Consider the following 17,683-nt stretch of genomic DNA (forward strand, 5'->3'; position numbering starts at 1 on the left):
TTATCAGTGCTGGGTACTAACTGATTACATGCAATTTAGATTATGTCATCAGATTCCAAAAATGAGGAACCTGTAATTAGATTAATTATATTACTTATTACATTATATTATTTAAAATGCTCATAATCAGATTTCGTTTTAATACATATTTGTTAATAATAATAATAATTGTCAAGGTCTTTTCTAGTCTTAAAGTACAGTAGCAAAAACGGCATGTTTAATTCTAAAGATCAGGGTGCAAATGGTAAAGAAAAATGAAATGATTCTGTTTTTGGAGCAAGAAACCTTGACCAATACTGTAAGCGGACTTCTGGGAAAAGCAACAGTGAGCTTCATGACATTTTGTCTGCCTGAAAACATATCGGTCACTTGGCTGCCACGCTGATGACACAATTGAAAGATTCCAGCATTAGAAGCAGAGTAAACTGCATCTGTGATGAATGCTGTCACCATGAGACTGGTTTCCCCTGCCAAACCCTCTTTTTACAGGTCTGTCCGGGTGCTGCAATTACACAGAATGCCATTCACACACCTGAAAGACTTAATACAAGAGCCTGGCAGCCGAAGAAATCCACAATAATAATAATAATAATAATCTCTTCCACGGCCTTTTCCAAATGGCCAATCTGGTATCCTGAGACTGAGCTCATAGCTGCTCAAGAGACCGCGTTTGGCTCATTTACCGTCTTGTGAAACAGAGTAGCAGTTTTTTTCAATTCACTTATTGAGGATTCTTGCTGTAATTAGAATTTAGACTGCAAATAACTTCAAGTTCTGCTTCTAAGGGAAAATCAAAAGCAAACGGGGCAGCCGAGGTGTAATGCCATGAGTCCTTGCTTCCCAATCATAAGACATCATGCACCAAACGAGGGTTATATTAATCTGTAGTACACAGGAATGATGCGAAACAAATCTGCAAAATTCTCTGCTGTGTTTAAGAGCTTGTTAAAGACGGGTTTGGTTTGCTTGGAGCTAGAAAATTGGCCCTGGGCTGTTCCATGAAACCAGAATCTTTTTTTTTAAGAGAAGGCCCCGCTGTATAGCTCAGGATCTGGGCTAATTGGGAAGATTGTGGCATGTGTCCAGAACTATGGAGGGGCCAGAGAGAGATGAAAGTCAGAGAGACGACACACACACAGCACTTCAGGATCCAGGAGAGCTGAGAGAGCAGGGGCCCAGCCAAGAGTCAGAATTGTTTTCTCTCTCTTAAGCACAAACAGGGATTCACCGCTATTTTCTGAGAAAGGAGCCCTCTCGGCAGGGCCACACATACACACAATGTCACACACAGAAAGCAGGACTCCACTGCTTCATTTCACTAAATGAATATCATTCAGGAAATGTCATTCTTGTATCATTACTGACCAGTGAATTACAAAATGGAAACAGCAAAGGATGGATTATGGCATGGGTCAATGGGCCCCTGAATGCCAGGGGTCTGACACTCGAAAACAAGTCATTGAAATGCAACAATTTAAATTAAATAGTGAATGAATGTGTACCAGTGACAGTAAGTGGACAGTGCTGTCACTGTTGAAATGTGTTAAATATAAAGTGTGCATAGTGAAAATGTGACTTGTGAATATTTCTCACAACTGCTGCTTAATATCTTATATCTGCAATGCAAGATGTAATTTCCAAAAAGGAAACTCTAAATACAATTACTTAAAGGGATAGATAACTCTTTGATTTCACATTAATAATACTTTGATGTCACATGGACTACTTTGATGATGTTTTTCTTACCTTTCTGGACATGGACAGTATACTGTACACACAGTTTCAATGGAGGGACTGAGAGCTCTCGGACTAAATCTAAAATATCTTAAACTGTGTTCTGAAGGAGGTCTCACGGGTTTGGAACGACATGAGGGTGAGTTATTAATGACATAATTTTCATTTTTGGGTGAACTATCCCTTTAAAGCCTACATGAGTTAGATTTTTATCAGCTATTTGAAAAAGTTGAGATTATGCTCTACAGTCGGCACTGACAGCCTTTGTGTTCAGCACAATGACAATATAGTGCCATTGTGCTATGGGCGTCCCAAGTTTGAATCCCAGCTCGTACACCTTTTATATATATATATATATATATATATATATATATATATATATCTTTTCAGATTTGCAGGTAGTTTGGGGTCATTAAGATTTTTTTTTACTTAAGTCTCTTATGGTCACTAAGGCTGGAATTGACCACGGGAAAAAACAGTAATATTGTGAAATATTACAATTAATTACAATCCAATTTAATATTTCTTTATATGTAATTTATTGCTGTGTTGGCAAAGCTGAATTATCAGCAGCCATTACTTCAGTCTTCAGTGTCACATGAACCTGGTTTATTTGGAACTTAAGAGGCAATAATATCAATGTTGAAAACAGTTATGCAGCTTCACAAACTGCAATACCTGTATATGTATATATATATTTTTTTTCTTTCATGATTCTTTGATGAATATAATGTTCCAAAGAACAGCATTTATTTGAAATAGAAATCTTTTGTAACATCAATTTCTTCACCGTCACTTTTAATCAATTTAACGGATACATTTCTTTAGAAAATACAAAATAAATAAAATAATAAAACCTTACTGACCCCAAGAGTTTGCATGTATATACAGTAACAAGATATATATCTTGTTTTTCATGCTATTCTTATGGTGTGCAGGGCATTAAGGGAGGGTCTCCACAGAGCCTGGTTCCCCAGGTGTCCTAATCCATCCTTGGTAACAGCCGCTTGGGAACAGCCATGGTAGAGTACAACAAATACCCTCAAATGCACTAACGGTGGAAACCTAATATCAGCGCATGTATGAAACCTTGGATGACTTCATCTCCAGCTCTATTCTGTTTCCATTATAATCCATTTAAGAATTAAACAGGTCTTACCTGGTCATACTCAGATGCTCCGGGGTAGAGCGGCCAGCCCAGAAACAGCTCAGCAATGACACAACCCAGGGACCACATGTCTATGGCCTCACAGAACGGCAGACCCAAGATGATCTCTGGAGCTCTGCAGAAACACAAAACCAGAGGATGAACGTTAAAAATAGAGTTACAGCAGAACAAATACAGTTTTAAAAGATTTACTTCGATATAGGGACCAGTTGTCTACAGTATACATTATTCCACTACATACACTACATTATCCCAATTTCTTAAAATAGTAAATTATGTCAATTACTCCAATTTACAAAAGTCTGGTTAAGTGCACAGTTATGGAGCATTTGCATTGCCCTTCACCACAGAGGGCCAAAAGGAAACAGAGATGTTCTGGCCCAAAACCAGTTAATGTGCAACCTCTTCCATTCAGCCCAAAGCTGGCATTCGTTACATTGCAGCCGTAAGACCTCATTGTACCCATTTAAGTTGACTGAGCTGAAGTAATAAAGACAAACACTGAACGCATTTTGTTGCCACGGACACAGCGGGTGAGCAGGGAGGAGAGAGACGGTGCGTGACACGGCATTACTCTGCGTGCTGCATGTGAATCACCATTCTGAGGGTAGACGGAGGGACACTCTTTTGGTTAGAGGGATTGAAGACAAATAAATGCCATATGGATGGGAAAAAAAAGAGCAGGACATGTGTGGAAAAACAGAGAGACTGATATTGGGAATGGAGAGACGTTTCAGCAAGCCTTAAAGGTGGAAAAAATGCAGCGCACTGAGAGAGAGAGAGAAAGAGAGAGAGAGAGAGAGAGAGAGAGAGAGAGAGAGAAAGTGAGTGAGTGAGTGAGAGAGAGAGATAATAGACAAAGAGAGTGAGGGAGTGAGTGAGAGAGTGAGTGAGTGAGAGTGAGAGAGAGAGAGAGAGAGTGAGAGAGAGAGAGAGAGAGATAATAAACTGACGCCTCAGATTTAGGAGTGTCAGTAGAACACAGTCATATTATTTATAAAGACAGCATTGGACATTCTAAGAACAGCCTGTATCTAGTGTTGTTATCATTAACCAAAATTAAAGCAAGTATTTATAGACAATAAAAAAAAAAAAAACTAGTAAAAGGGCCAAAAGCACATAACAAAAAAATAAACCACTTTTTTGAATCACATACAAGTTTATTTAAGCATCACACACTATAATGTACAGTACGAAAAATTTCGTAGCTGGACCATGTTATTAAATAATTAGTGTTTGTAGAGATCAACTTGAGTTAGATGTCGGCATAGAAAATCTAAAAGCAAAAATAGAGGAAATGAGTATGCACACAATTAATCAAATGTCAAAATGAATATCCAATATTTAAAAATAATAATAATGTCATCCATCCCTAAGATTTCAATATGAATTTTTCTCATTAAATTACCAATTCCACATTCATTTTAGTCCTCTATTTTCATATTTCGCCAACAATTTGACATCTCATTTGTTTCCATTTCTATTTTCCCTTAGGAAATGAAGAAGAAACATCTGGAACAAAACAGAGACAAAATACTTCAGACAGGCACCCCAAGGGCAGGAAAAGACGCAGTTTGGCAGTTAGATCTCCCATTGGCTTTTGTGCAAGGTGTATAGCGCATGGCATCACCCTTCTGAAGTGATGTCATTGCATAAAGCCTTGTGCCTGCTGGTCTGCCTGCCCGATATCATTCAAATAACCCACAGCGCTACCAGCCCAAAGAAGCTCTGTGACACTGAGGATGCATTACGGCCGCCACGTATGCAAATGCATATCCCACTTCAATCTTTTCTCTCCCTTCTTCCAATGCCATATGCAAAACAGACCAGCAGCTGCTGATGCAGGACTTTCGGCGGGTGTGATAAACACAAACACACGCGGCACTAAATATCATCCTCATTCTCTCACGTATAAAACGTCTGCTCATAATGCAAAAATCTGTGGTGAGAAATTCACAGCCCTGTTCCAGATCCACACACACGGAAACGAGCTCCCATTCATGCAGATGTGATACAGAGAGTGTTTGAGCTCATTTGTGGTTCATTTTGCATACCTAAAACCTGTCAGGCTGTGACCCTGCAGGTGTGTTTGTGTTTGCATGCATGTCATTGCGCAGCTTGCATGTATGCATGGGTGACATTATGCACAAAAGTGCAAACATCCGTTCCTGGTGTTGATATTTGCATGGCAAGCCTGATGCACCCATGCTGTGGGAGTCTTTTCTTGTACACAATGCCATTCAGCATAGTACAGATGAGCACAGGAGCAACATGTACTGCTTTCAGAAGATCTTCACACCCATCGGAACCACTGCAGTGTGCAAATAATCACCAGGTTGCTCTGGGGCAAATGGTTTTGTGGATATGAGGTCAGGCAAAGGTCATCACACACAGTGAAAGAATGCTTTTTGGTTCCAAATGGAAGAATCGTACTCCTTCTGAAGTCCTCAGTCATTGCACATATGCATGCACATGCTCACTCAATTGCTATTTGAGGCTCTGACATCATTCTGTGTGGGCACGTCAAAAAGCATCGATCACAGCTGACCTTCAACACGGACCACCACTCATAACAACAGACACAGATGCCCTGTCTCATTCTGCCATTATAGTATTTTGTATTTTATTAATATGCAATAAAAAATATAATTTAATAAATAAATAAATAGATAAATAAATTATATATATATATATATATATATATATATATATATATATATATATATATATATATATATATAAAGGAAATCAAACATCAAAACATAATGTGTAGTGAAATGTAGTGTAGTTTAAAACATGACATGGTTTTAAAAAAAATTACCATGATTTTTTAGATGCACCAAGGCAGTGCCATTATATTGCTTAAATATATACAGTAAAACAATAAAATAAAATAGGAATGTATTTTCAAATAAAATGTAAAATAATTAAATAAATATGTGAGAAGAAAGAGACCATAGACTGATATGCAAGTCATGAAACCATAACAGCTATGTAGACAAACATGGGACAGTGGTAAATTAGTAGTCATTATATAAAACATATAGTCTAAGACACAGTCAGGTATCAGATAATTCACACTTGGAACAAAGCATTTTAAATGATGCTGGGAGCACGATAATCAATACTAATATGGTCATAAAAAACGATAAATAAGGGGCAATGAAGAAAATGATTTTCAGCAACAATAATAATTTTGAAGGAGAAAGCAGAGGAAGCTACAAAGTTTCCGGCGTGCCATTTTAATAAACATTGTGTGAGGCGGGCTCACCGAGGGGGGCATTCAGACATCTACCGCACACCTGCGACTGGCGGCGAAGCAAAGAGAGATGGAGCGTGAGTGCGAAAGAATGAAAATAAGAGTTGGAGTGACCGAAAGAGAGGCACGGACAAAGAGAGAGAGAGAGAGAGAGAGAGAGAGAGAGAGAGAGGTAAATGACAGAGACAAAACAAACAGTCCAGGAGTGTGAGAACAAGAGAATGAGGGAAGCAAGAGGTTTATAGTTCATCCTCATGGAGGTGGAGTGTGGGGTCATTTCACAACCTTGAAAACAGTCCTCCCTTTTATTGTGCTCGTTTTGTGGGAGTGCTCTTTCATTTCAAGGCCCTGTGAACCTCACCCTCTCCCGCTCGCTTTAAAATGCAGAGGAAATCGCTGACAACGCTGTCACTCTCCTTTTACTTCCATCATTAGCATTCCCAAGACAGAAAGTGGAGAATCAGGGAGTGAGGGGGAGAAAAGGCGAAATGATGACTCTCTCTGTACATTTCGTTGGTATAATCACATTAGTGAGAGCTCACTCTTGTCTTGCATGACACAGCAAAATAAGGACTTGTTTGAATTTGAAACTTTTATGCTATATTGCTATAAGATAATACTACTAAACAAAAAATATCCAAATAGAAAAAATATTTAACAAAACTTAAAAATTCCCATAATGAGCCAAAAATTGTTTTTATCAATTTTCTATAAAAACTTAATGTATTAAAATAATGTATTTTGTGTATACAATTATTTATGAATATATATATATATTATTTATGAATATATAATTAAAGTATTATTTATTAGATTCAAATGTATAGGAAACTCAAATTATATATTTTATTTTATAATTTGATTGAATAATTTTTTATATTAAATATTAACTCTAATAGTTCTTGCTTCTTTTATTGATTCTGTGTGAAATACTGTGTGTAAAACAATCATGCCAAAAAGCATTTTGAAATTGAAAACTGAAATCGAGAGAGGGGAAATGAGAGAGTTGCGTCCCACCTGAGTGACCCCAGCCCCTCTCTCCCCTCTCTCCCCTCTCTAAGAGTCCACAGGGTGCTGCATCAGCCTTGAGCCCTCAACTCTTTCACTCTCCTCTTCTGCCCACTGTCTCATTGCCATTCTCTCTCTCTCACTCCAGCGCTCTTTTAAGAAGCTTGTGTAAGCATGTGGGTCACGTCGAAAGCTTTCTGCTCGAGGAAAAGGTCCACAGAATGAGTGTCCTGACGGATGCTCTCACATTTGCAGTCGGGCCCCAAGTGAAATGCGCAACAAGTGGAACTCTCTACCCACAACTTTCTCAGACACACACCCGAGATTCAAACAGTCATTTTATCCGCAGAATAAATTATTCTGTGTTTGTTTGTTTATGTCTGTGTGCGTTGTTTGGAACAAAGTGCATCATACAATAGCGACATGGATTGAACTTCAAAAATAGCGTCATAGTGACACAAATACGACATGCTATATATATATATATATATCCAAATATATATCCAAATATATATTCATAAATAATTGTATACATTCAGTTGATCAAAAGAGAACGTAATGGCATTTATAGCGTTACCTTTCTTTTAAACTATCAAACAATACAAAACAAAAATGTCAATAGAAAGAAATATTTATTGAGCACTGAATCTGTGTATTAGAATGATTTCTGAAGAATCAGATGACACTGAAGAATGGAGTAATGGTAACTGAAAATTCTGCTTTAATGTAAATAAATAAATTTTTTGAAAAGCCATTAGAAATTTTAATGGTATTTCACAATATCATTGTTTTTACTGTATTTTTGATCAAAGAAACACTAGATTTTTCCATGATTAATCAGGATTATCTTTGTAAAGTCCATATCAACCACATTATGTATCTCAATGTAGTAATAATAATAAATAAGCCATTTTATTGGCCAATAACTATACTGATAATTGGCCAGCCTGTCTTAGATATCCTAATCAACCATTAAAAACTCAAAAAAAGCTCCCCAAAAATTCTAAAACATTTTTTTTTCTTTATCCATTCACAAGGCCGTCTGCAGATTTTAACAAAAAAAGAAAAAGAAAAGAAAAAAGACAAAAAAAAATACCTTGGCATGGCTACTTGTGAAAATCAGCCAAACAGTGAGACTATATCAGCCAAAAATGGCCAAACAGGCCAGTTAATGCGCCAGGCTGATACATATCTGTCTATCACTAGCACAAACCCCTTGCTGCACTAAAACAGAGTCCTATCACAGAGCAGCAGAACACATGGAGGCATCTGAAAGGTGTTTCTGCCCGTGGCTGCAGTTCTGAGCCCACACACACACACACACACCACACTCTCCCCCACAGCCTCCGTCTCAGCCCACTGCCTCTGGGAAACACAAGGCTGAGCTTTCTTTTTCTGCTTCTGAGACAAAGAGAAGGAGAGACGCTCACCTACACCGAGCAGATAAATCAGTAATGTGCTACCCCCCTCCATCACACCTCCATCTGTCTTCCACCTCCTCTACAGTCCAGCAGTCACACCTCCACACGTCTAATCAGATAGTGCAGGACAGATATTGTGTGGCCAAGTTCTGCCTCACGAGAACAGGTGGCGGGTGATGTCCTGTGACTGTGTCGGAATCCAAAATTAACATATTATCCATCCTACAGTGTGCAGAAATTAGGACTGCTGCATCTCAAATCATACAATTGTTGAAAATAGCATATACCATATTTTTACATACTAACTGGGCGAATTTTAGCCACAATACCTTACCAGGACCGTGAGAGAAAAAAGTTGCACGTACATTTACATTGTACTTACATTTTTTTTTTTTTTATCCTGAAAACTATATTGCTGTTTTACTCTATATTTTCTTACCTTGTTAACATGAAAGACTTCTTAAAAAAAAAAAAAAAAAAAAACAACTTCAACATAAACTTTTGAAAATGTGATTTTAACTCTTATATAATTCTGCAATGACTTCAATAAAGCATTAGTCCCAGCTATGCAGTGAAAAATATGAACTTTACCATTACTAGTGAAGAACATACTTTTAGAGCATTGCATGCAATTTGGAAAACAGAGTATTTTTGTGTGTTGGGATTCAAGAAAGGTGTCATCCAGTACAGCTCTGAAATATTTACACTAAAAGCTCTGGCCAAATCAGAGTCATTTCTTCCTGATCCTCTATGTCAGATAGAAAATTCTGCTCTTCACAAAGACAGAGAGCGGAAGAGTCTGACTGACAGACAGGGAGCAGCGGGGAATGAAAGAGAGAGAGAGATGGGGCTGTGTGTGTTTGCATTTATTGTGCTCCTCAGGACTGAGCACTTAATCTGCCTGGAGATACATTACACCGCAAACGGCCAAACTCAATTAGCCATGCTGCATTCTTCTGCCTTCACACAAACACAATATCTCACGCTATCTCTCTCCACTTCACACACATGGAGGTGATAAGAGGCATTGTAATTAATAATATAAATGGAATAGAAGATCTTTCTGTCATAAGCCGGGAAAATGCGTAAAAAGGGCCAGAATGCAAGGTTCAAAGCACCCATGCTATAAACACTAGCATTGGGACTTATCTGATTCATTTCAGCGATTCTAATGCATTCATTTTGTTTTTGAGTAAAAAACATAAATACATAAAATATGACATTGTTTACTTTCTATATACACATTCTTACTGTGCACAAATCATCAGTGCATGCTATTTCTTAGCAAAAATATTTGTCTTCATAATCCAATCTCCTCAAGCCATCTGTTACTGTTCTGGTATGTAGAGCCCACTTTTCACGATCCAATCAAATCCTGCTGAGCACAATTAAGACCCGCCCACAGCTGAATATTCTATTTCACTCCAAATAATTCAAAAAAATAATATTATTGCAATTTAAAATAACTTTATGTGACGGCAAAGCTGAATTTTGTACTCCAGTTGCGTCCCATGATCCTTCAGAAATCATTTTAATGTGATGACTTTGGGGTCCAGTTATTATCAATTATTATAGAAAGTTCAAAAGAGCGGCAATTTGATGATATAGAAACATTTTGTAACAAATATCTTCACTGCCACTATCAATTTATTGTATTGGTTTTCTGATCAAATAAATGTATTCTTGGTTATAATAAGGGGCATATATATATATTTGTGTGCGTGTGTGTGTGTGTGTGTATACAATATATATATATATATATATACACAGAAAATTGTAGCTGAATGGGCTTCTTTTGTGGTTCTTTAATATAAAACATGTCTATAGAATATAGAAGTCACATTTTCTGACCGAAATCATTGTAGAGAAGCAGTTCAAAAGAATGATTTGTTCATCAGTCAAACATGTCTGATGTGTAAATCCAACACTATCTGTGAATAGCACCTCTGACCTTGTGTCTTTCTCACAGGCTGAAAAGAACAGAGGGGGATCTCTTCATTAACGTTCTGTCAGACAGGTGATTAACTTCACCCCATACAGACCACCGTGACCTGCAGTCGAGTCTGATCACCTCTCTCGAACAAAACCCTATTGTTTCATTCCTCAATACACAGAACTAAATGACTCCTTTTCGTTTCATCATCTAACCTCAATTAAAGGAGGGGGTGGAATCAGCCTTTGTCCTCTTCTGGCGGGGGTGCAATTGTTCAACGGAACACCAGATGTTAGAACACACACAGCTGGTGAGTTGTGGACTTGACAAGGTGTTTAAAGTGTTTTTTTGTCACTAGATTGTTCTGGGTGGTTCCCATGTTGTTGCTATGCTGTTCTACACAGAAACAGAATAGCTTTTTTTATTGTCAATATCACTAATTGTAATATTTATAGTAACACATTTCTCAAGCGTTTTCTAAATATGAAAAACAATTAGTGATTTTGCCTTGCCTACAAATCCATAACAAATGATTGTGATAACCTTATTTAATGCTTCACACTAACAGCAAGATAAAAATAAATAGTCAAGCTGAATGTAGACCTGGAGAAGAGTGTTTAACTGTTTAATAATGGACAGCAATAGACAGTAAGCACAGTTCTAGGATCAGATACTGTGAGCTTCAGATGCATTATCATGATTATGCACAGAGAGAGAGAGAGAGAGAGAGAGAGAGAGAGAGAGAGAGAGAGAGAGAGAGAGAGAGAGAGAGAATGTGTACACACATAATGCATTTGCACATCTGTCTCTTTGGGGATAAAGCCAAGATGCATCAGGCCACCTCACATGTACATGCAAACAGACAATAAAAACCATACACAACGTGAAGTGTGTACAGCAAAGATGATGTCTGGCTAACACATGACAATTTTTAGGTGTGAAAAAATCTGAATTCAGGAATTGACCATTAATTCCCTTACTGCTGCTGACTCAGAACTGGAGATTTTCAGTAAAAGGGAATGTGTATTGGACATTATTCCTATGTGGGTTGGAATTATTTAATTTTGACATTGCAAAGCATTTTTAGATATTATTTATTTTAAAGCTAATGCATTTTAATATATTTTACATTTTCAGCAGCCATCACTCCAATCTTCAGTGTCACAATAATTGAGAATTCATTCTTTTTTATATGCAGATTTGTTGCTCAATTATTATCAGTGCTTAATTATTAATAATGCTGTTTTTGCTGCTTAATATTTCAGTGAAAAACATGCAACATTTTTTTCTGAATTATTTGATGAACATAACATACAAAAGACCCGATGTGTGTGTGTGTGTGTGTGTGTGTGTGTGTGTTTCTTTTTTAAATATGCGGTAATGTGAATGCAAACTTCAACTATGAATTCAAGTTTAAATTTCTGTAAGTGAGCTTTTAAATTTTCTAATACATTTTTATCATGCTTTAAACACTTTGGTTAAAAATTTCAATGACTTGATACGGTGTAAAAATAATTGTTAAATTAACAATAATTTACCTTAAAGTAAAATAGGTGATCATGCTTTTAGTATACATGTTCATTTGGGATGAGGGCAGACACAGTTTAATGTTTAACCATAATTTTATATAATTTTAAACCATTAAAACATTCTGTACTTACATAAGCAAAGAGCAAATGCTCCGAGAAAATTGGCAGCAACCCTTACTAAATTAGGTCAGAAACATTTTAGGGCTTAGCGAATACTCCTTTTCAATTCATGAGTGTTAATTTGAATTATAATTAGCCACGCCCACAGATGTGAAAGTCATCTGTACAGATTTTTCTGATTGGCTGTGATTTATGATTAGGACACTGTCTGACTCTCACAGTTCAGACACACCCTCTCCTGCTGTGTGTGTGTGTGTGTGTGTGTGTGTGTGTGTGTGTCAGGCAGTCATGTAACGTGACTGGCCTTTGCTCTCACACTGCAGGGCACTAAACACCTGGAAAGATTCGTTTATCAGGTAAACATTGAAGAAAAACGACAGTATAAAGCAGCCGATATCACTCTAATGGCACTGATAACGGCATCAACCGTCCTTGAGCAAGTAATGACAAACCAGACATGCCAACCCGCTCTGGGAATGGAGACTATAAAGAAAAGGCATTAAAACTGTGACAAATCGCCTATCATTCTTAACAAGGGCCCTGCGTAGACAGTCTCATAGCTATGACGTGATACAGACAGGCATGTGACAGCTCTAATTTAGAGATTTGTGGAGAGAACAAACCAGGTGTCAACTCTGTACGGATACACCTCCACGGCCTCGGGGAAATAAACGTCTCGCGGACAAAACGTGCAATAACAAAGGCTCGCGGAGTGCGGCCTCTCCAGGGCGACAGCGCGAGGTAGACGCTTCCGTGGAAGTCAGCTGGCGTGTGTTAAAAGCTACTGCTGCACCAGCTGTGTCTACAGCGGAGTGTAACCTCTCTCTTTAAAATGCACTGGACAAAGAACACGGTTTATTAAAATAAACGAATAAACACGAGGGTGTCGGATCAACTAGCATTTTGGAAGCGAACATTCTCTGTGGTTTACTTCACTAGTGATCTGGCACATCGTCGAACAACTACTTTGCTATATTTCAGGTGTTTATTTAGTCAGGGTTTCATGAAAACAAGGGGTATTAATTCCCATTTAAATTTTATCTGCAGGTCATTAAAAGGTTCACAAACTGTTCCAAAGTATGACTGTTGTAATATTACTATTGTGCGGTAAAAGAAAGAATAAATAAATAAAAAATGTTTTTGGTAAAATTAAAGAAAATATAACTTTTACTGTAAAACGGAAAAAAAAATTAGTTAAAAAAATAAATTAATATAACTATAAAATCACAACAAAATAAAAATAATATGAATATATAAAATGTTCTAATTTCGGTGGAAATCAGTATAACTTAAATAAAAATAATAAAATATCAATACAATTATAAAAAAATATAAAAATAGTAAACAAACAAATGAAAAACAAAATATTAGATATTCTGCTTTTGATGAAATTAAATATCAAACTTATTGTAAATAAATAAATAGAAATAAAGTAAAATAATTATACAATAATACAAAATAAAATGAGTAAACAAATACAAATAAAACAATCTAAAAAATATCATACACAATATTAAAATATTTTATAATATTTTAAACAAATATTTAAATAAGGAAAAAATTGGAAAAAAGTTTTTAAAAAAATACTACTCTGTAATGCATATTTTGTGCACACACTGAAGCCAATGGAATCATTTTAATGTAAAGTATATAGACATGTACACAATCCATTCTGCAGCCAAATTTGATTGACATGGCATGACATGCAGGTCTAAAAAATGTTAAATGTCTTCAAAAAGAATATATTAAATTGCAAGTGTTGCAGCTACCTTATTTGCAGCGACCGTAAAATAAGTTATTCATTTTTAATGATACAACAAAATCCAGTGTGAAAGTAAAACAAAAAAAAAAGGGAAAAAGATACCCCAATGCAAAGGATCCAGCTCTTAGCATCTGTTCACTCTCATATAAGCATACACACTGATCATAGCCAATCAGATGACAGGATAGGGTCAGAGATGATAAGTCAAAAGATGATTCGTGATATTTCCAGCTGTTCCAGGAACAAGGGTGACGTCTTATCTAAACACACCAAATGAGTCTAGCCAGGTCAAGACAACACCCCAAACACACACACACACACACACAATTCTTGAGAGATATGACAAAGCAAGACAAACTTAATAACAATGAGCCGTGCTCTGAACTATCCCCAGAGATTCTGGAGCGCTTTGTTGCAACATACAGTACAGTGCAAGGCTGCACATCTGACCCCAGATTCGAGGAGAACTGAGAGAGAGAGAGAGAGATGGATGGAGAGAACAATGAATGTCTTGGGAAGATGAGGAGATTAGTCTATAAAGTTAAAATCTCAAGGGCTGTTCAAACGGGACGCAATCTTGAGTTTAAAAAAAGGTAGATGGAAGATAAAAGAATTGCAAAACAGAAACTCTTGAGATTCCTTTATGGTAATATTACTACTTTATTTAAAAATAAAACAATAAATATATAAATAAGAATTATAATATAAAAAACATATATAACATAAAAATGTAATATTTAAATATCATTAAAATATATTGTAAAAATTAAATAAGATTTTCGATAATTAACAAATAAAAAGAGCTTATTCTAGGAGTCATTCATATAGGTAGACAGAAGGAAACAGAATTACTGAGTTGCTAATATAAACTACAATATTACTATTGTATCATAAAATAAAACAAAAAATAAGAAATGTTAATATAAATTTAAATATTACTGTAAAGTATAAAGCAAAGGTATCATTACAATAAATAAGGTTTTCTTATTTTATTTAAAAATAAAAAAACATTCATAGTTATTCACATAAGTAGACAGAAGACACCAAAATTACAAACTGAGTTGCAAATATAAATGCATGAGACTCTGTATTGTATTGTAATATCATTACTGTAAAATAAAAGAAATAGAATCAAATAGAAAAAAAATATAATAAAAATATGATTAAAATATAACAAAATAATATTAAAACAGATTTTCTTTTCATTATTCCTTTTAAACATTTTTTATTCAAGTTGCTATTTTTGTTGTTGTGTGTGTGTATATATATATATATATATATATATATATATATATATATATATATATATATATATATACACATACACATACACACACATTGGACCTAATCTTGTGAGAAAAAGTTAATATAAACACTTTAGAATCTAATCCCGCCCCCAGATCCATCTGATTGGTCTGTCATTTTTAAAATGACATTGATCTGTTATGCTGCGAGTCATTAGGTGAGCTATTTTTAACTTGTTTTTAACTCTTAGAAACGTGTCGCACATGGCACAAGATGTAGCAAATCCATCTGCTGCGTGTATGCAATGACCAACAGATAAAAAACAAAAAAAGACTTTATGTAAATGACCCTTTTTCACTGTTACATAATTACATAAGCCAGCACTCATGAAGGAATGAGAGAGACAGAGGGAAGAGGAGAGACCAGAGAGAGAGAAATGCTGAGAATATGGGCAGAGGAGAAACAAAAAAGATGAAGAAGAACGGGGTGGTGGATGAGGGCGCCCTGGCAAAGAGACAGGAAATGAGTTAGTCTGTCTCATACCCCAGGACAGAACGGGGTGCCAAGAACACAGCTGCATTTCCTCTCTGCCCTCATCTCTCTCTCTCTCTCTCTCTATTTCTCTATATGATCCTTTCACAGCTGCCAGCTGTAGTCCAGCTTAGTCATGGACATCAGAATAAAACACTGATGATCAGGTGAGATTTTTTTCCCTCGGTATGGAGTCACGATTATCATATTACCCTTATTACTGAAAGTCTCTGTCATGAAAACATACTCATTAATAGTGTGAGCGTGAGTCTAAACCAACAGGAGAGGGAGGCCACACATGCTGACCCCTTGCCTCTGCCTTTCATAAATCATGTCATGCTGTATGTGCTGAGAAAATTATATTGCCCGTGAGTTAGTTTTACTGTGGGGCATGAGTGCGTTCAAGTCAACGCTTTACATTTTATATGACATTTATGATCTTGGCAGATGGTTTCCTATCAAAGCAACTGTTACATGTCCTTGAAAAAGATTGTGATAATATTGTGTCTGTGATGACTGCTTAAGCTACAGTACAGATACTAAAGTGTTTTACTTAAAGGAGTGATGTTATTATTCATTTAGCATGAAAATTAATGCATAACATAAGTTTCAAGTAAAACAGAGAATGGCTGCTGTTAGCTAATAGCGCATAATTGAAGCTCTCAACAAATAACATTTATTCAATGAGAGAGAAAGCAGTTCTTACAAGAGAAAATGATAAGAGTTACATCATTTGGGTTTATTTCCCTTCATTAAATAATGCCGAAAATTTTTAAAATATATATTGGGTTTGCATGATGCAATCCTCTGAATGGAAGTGTATACTATATTTAATAAAAAAAAATAAAAAAAAGTATATATATATATGACAATGAAAATTGTCGAGTCACACTGAAGGCATCAAGGGCTATTTGACCAAGAAGGAGAGTGATGGGGTGCTGCGCCAGATGACCTGGCCTCCACAGTCACCGGACCTGAACCCAATCCAGATGGTTTAGGGGTGAGCTGGACCACAGACAGAAGACAAAAGGGCCAACAAGTGCTAAGCATCTCTCGGAGAACTCCTTCAAGACTGTTGGAAGACCATTTCAGGTGACTACCTCTTGAAGCTCATCAAGAGAAAGCCAAGAGTGTGCAAAGCAGTAATCAAAGCACAAGGTGGCTACTTTGAAGAACCTAGAATATGACATATTTTCAGTTGTTTCACACTTAATGTTATGTATATAATTCCATATAAAATTCCACATGTGTTAATTCAGAGTTTTGATGCCTTCAGTGTGTATCTACAATTTTCATAGTCATAAAAATAAAGAAAACTCTTTGAATGAGAAGGTGTGTCCAAACTTTTGGTCTGTACTGTATATATATATATATATATATATATATATATATATATATATATATATATATATATATATATATATATATATATATATATATATATATATAGCAACAACTAAAACAGTACACAGTTTGTATCTCTGCGATTTTATCCACTCACATCAGATTACAAAAACAAATAAAAATAGGGTCAAAATTGTTCTTGCATTTAAACCATGTATTATGGTGCAGTTCATAAAAAGAACATGTTAGTGGGCAGCAGCTCTATTATATTAACTCTTCAAAGCCAATTTGTCACATTTGCCACTTGGCGATAGTTAATTTTGGACCCTGACCATACCAGTTGAGCGCAGAAGTAAGATTAAAATGGAAGCAGATGACCACAGCAGCACAGACTCCTCTTCTCAATGCCTGCTTTTTTAATTGGACAGTCAGGCCATTCTAATCATAAGTGCTATTATTTACACAGCTATCAATCTGAGCACAAGCTGGCTTTCTCTGCAGCATATAATGACTCGGACAGATTGCTCGGCGTGAGATAAGATGAAATAACATCCACCGAACCATCCCTTATTCTTTGCACCTCTGTGACCCTCCTCAAACATGTCTTCATTTTTAAATAAACTATTCCT

At 36.2% G+C, this 17,683-nt stretch overlaps 1 protein-coding gene across 3 annotated transcripts in view; it reads right to left on the reverse strand.

Moving 5' to 3' along the window:
• hipk2 (homeodomain interacting protein kinase 2) overlaps positions 1-17,683 on the reverse strand; it is an 82,988-nt gene that overhangs the window by 19,062 nt on the left and 46,243 nt on the right. For all 3 annotated transcript variants that reach the window (XM_026230733.1, XM_026230731.1, XM_026230732.1), the window contains exon 3: positions 2,894-3,017. In XM_026230733.1, the coding sequence (XP_026086518.1) occupies positions 2,894-3,017 (124 nt within the window). The remainder of the gene's footprint in view (positions 1-2,893; positions 3,018-17,683) is intronic.

This window comes from Carassius auratus, chromosome 43, assembly GCF_003368295.1.
Source record: "Carassius auratus strain Wakin chromosome 43, ASM336829v1, whole genome shotgun sequence".
NCBI classification, from domain to species: domain Eukaryota; kingdom Metazoa; phylum Chordata; class Actinopteri; order Cypriniformes; family Cyprinidae; genus Carassius; species Carassius auratus.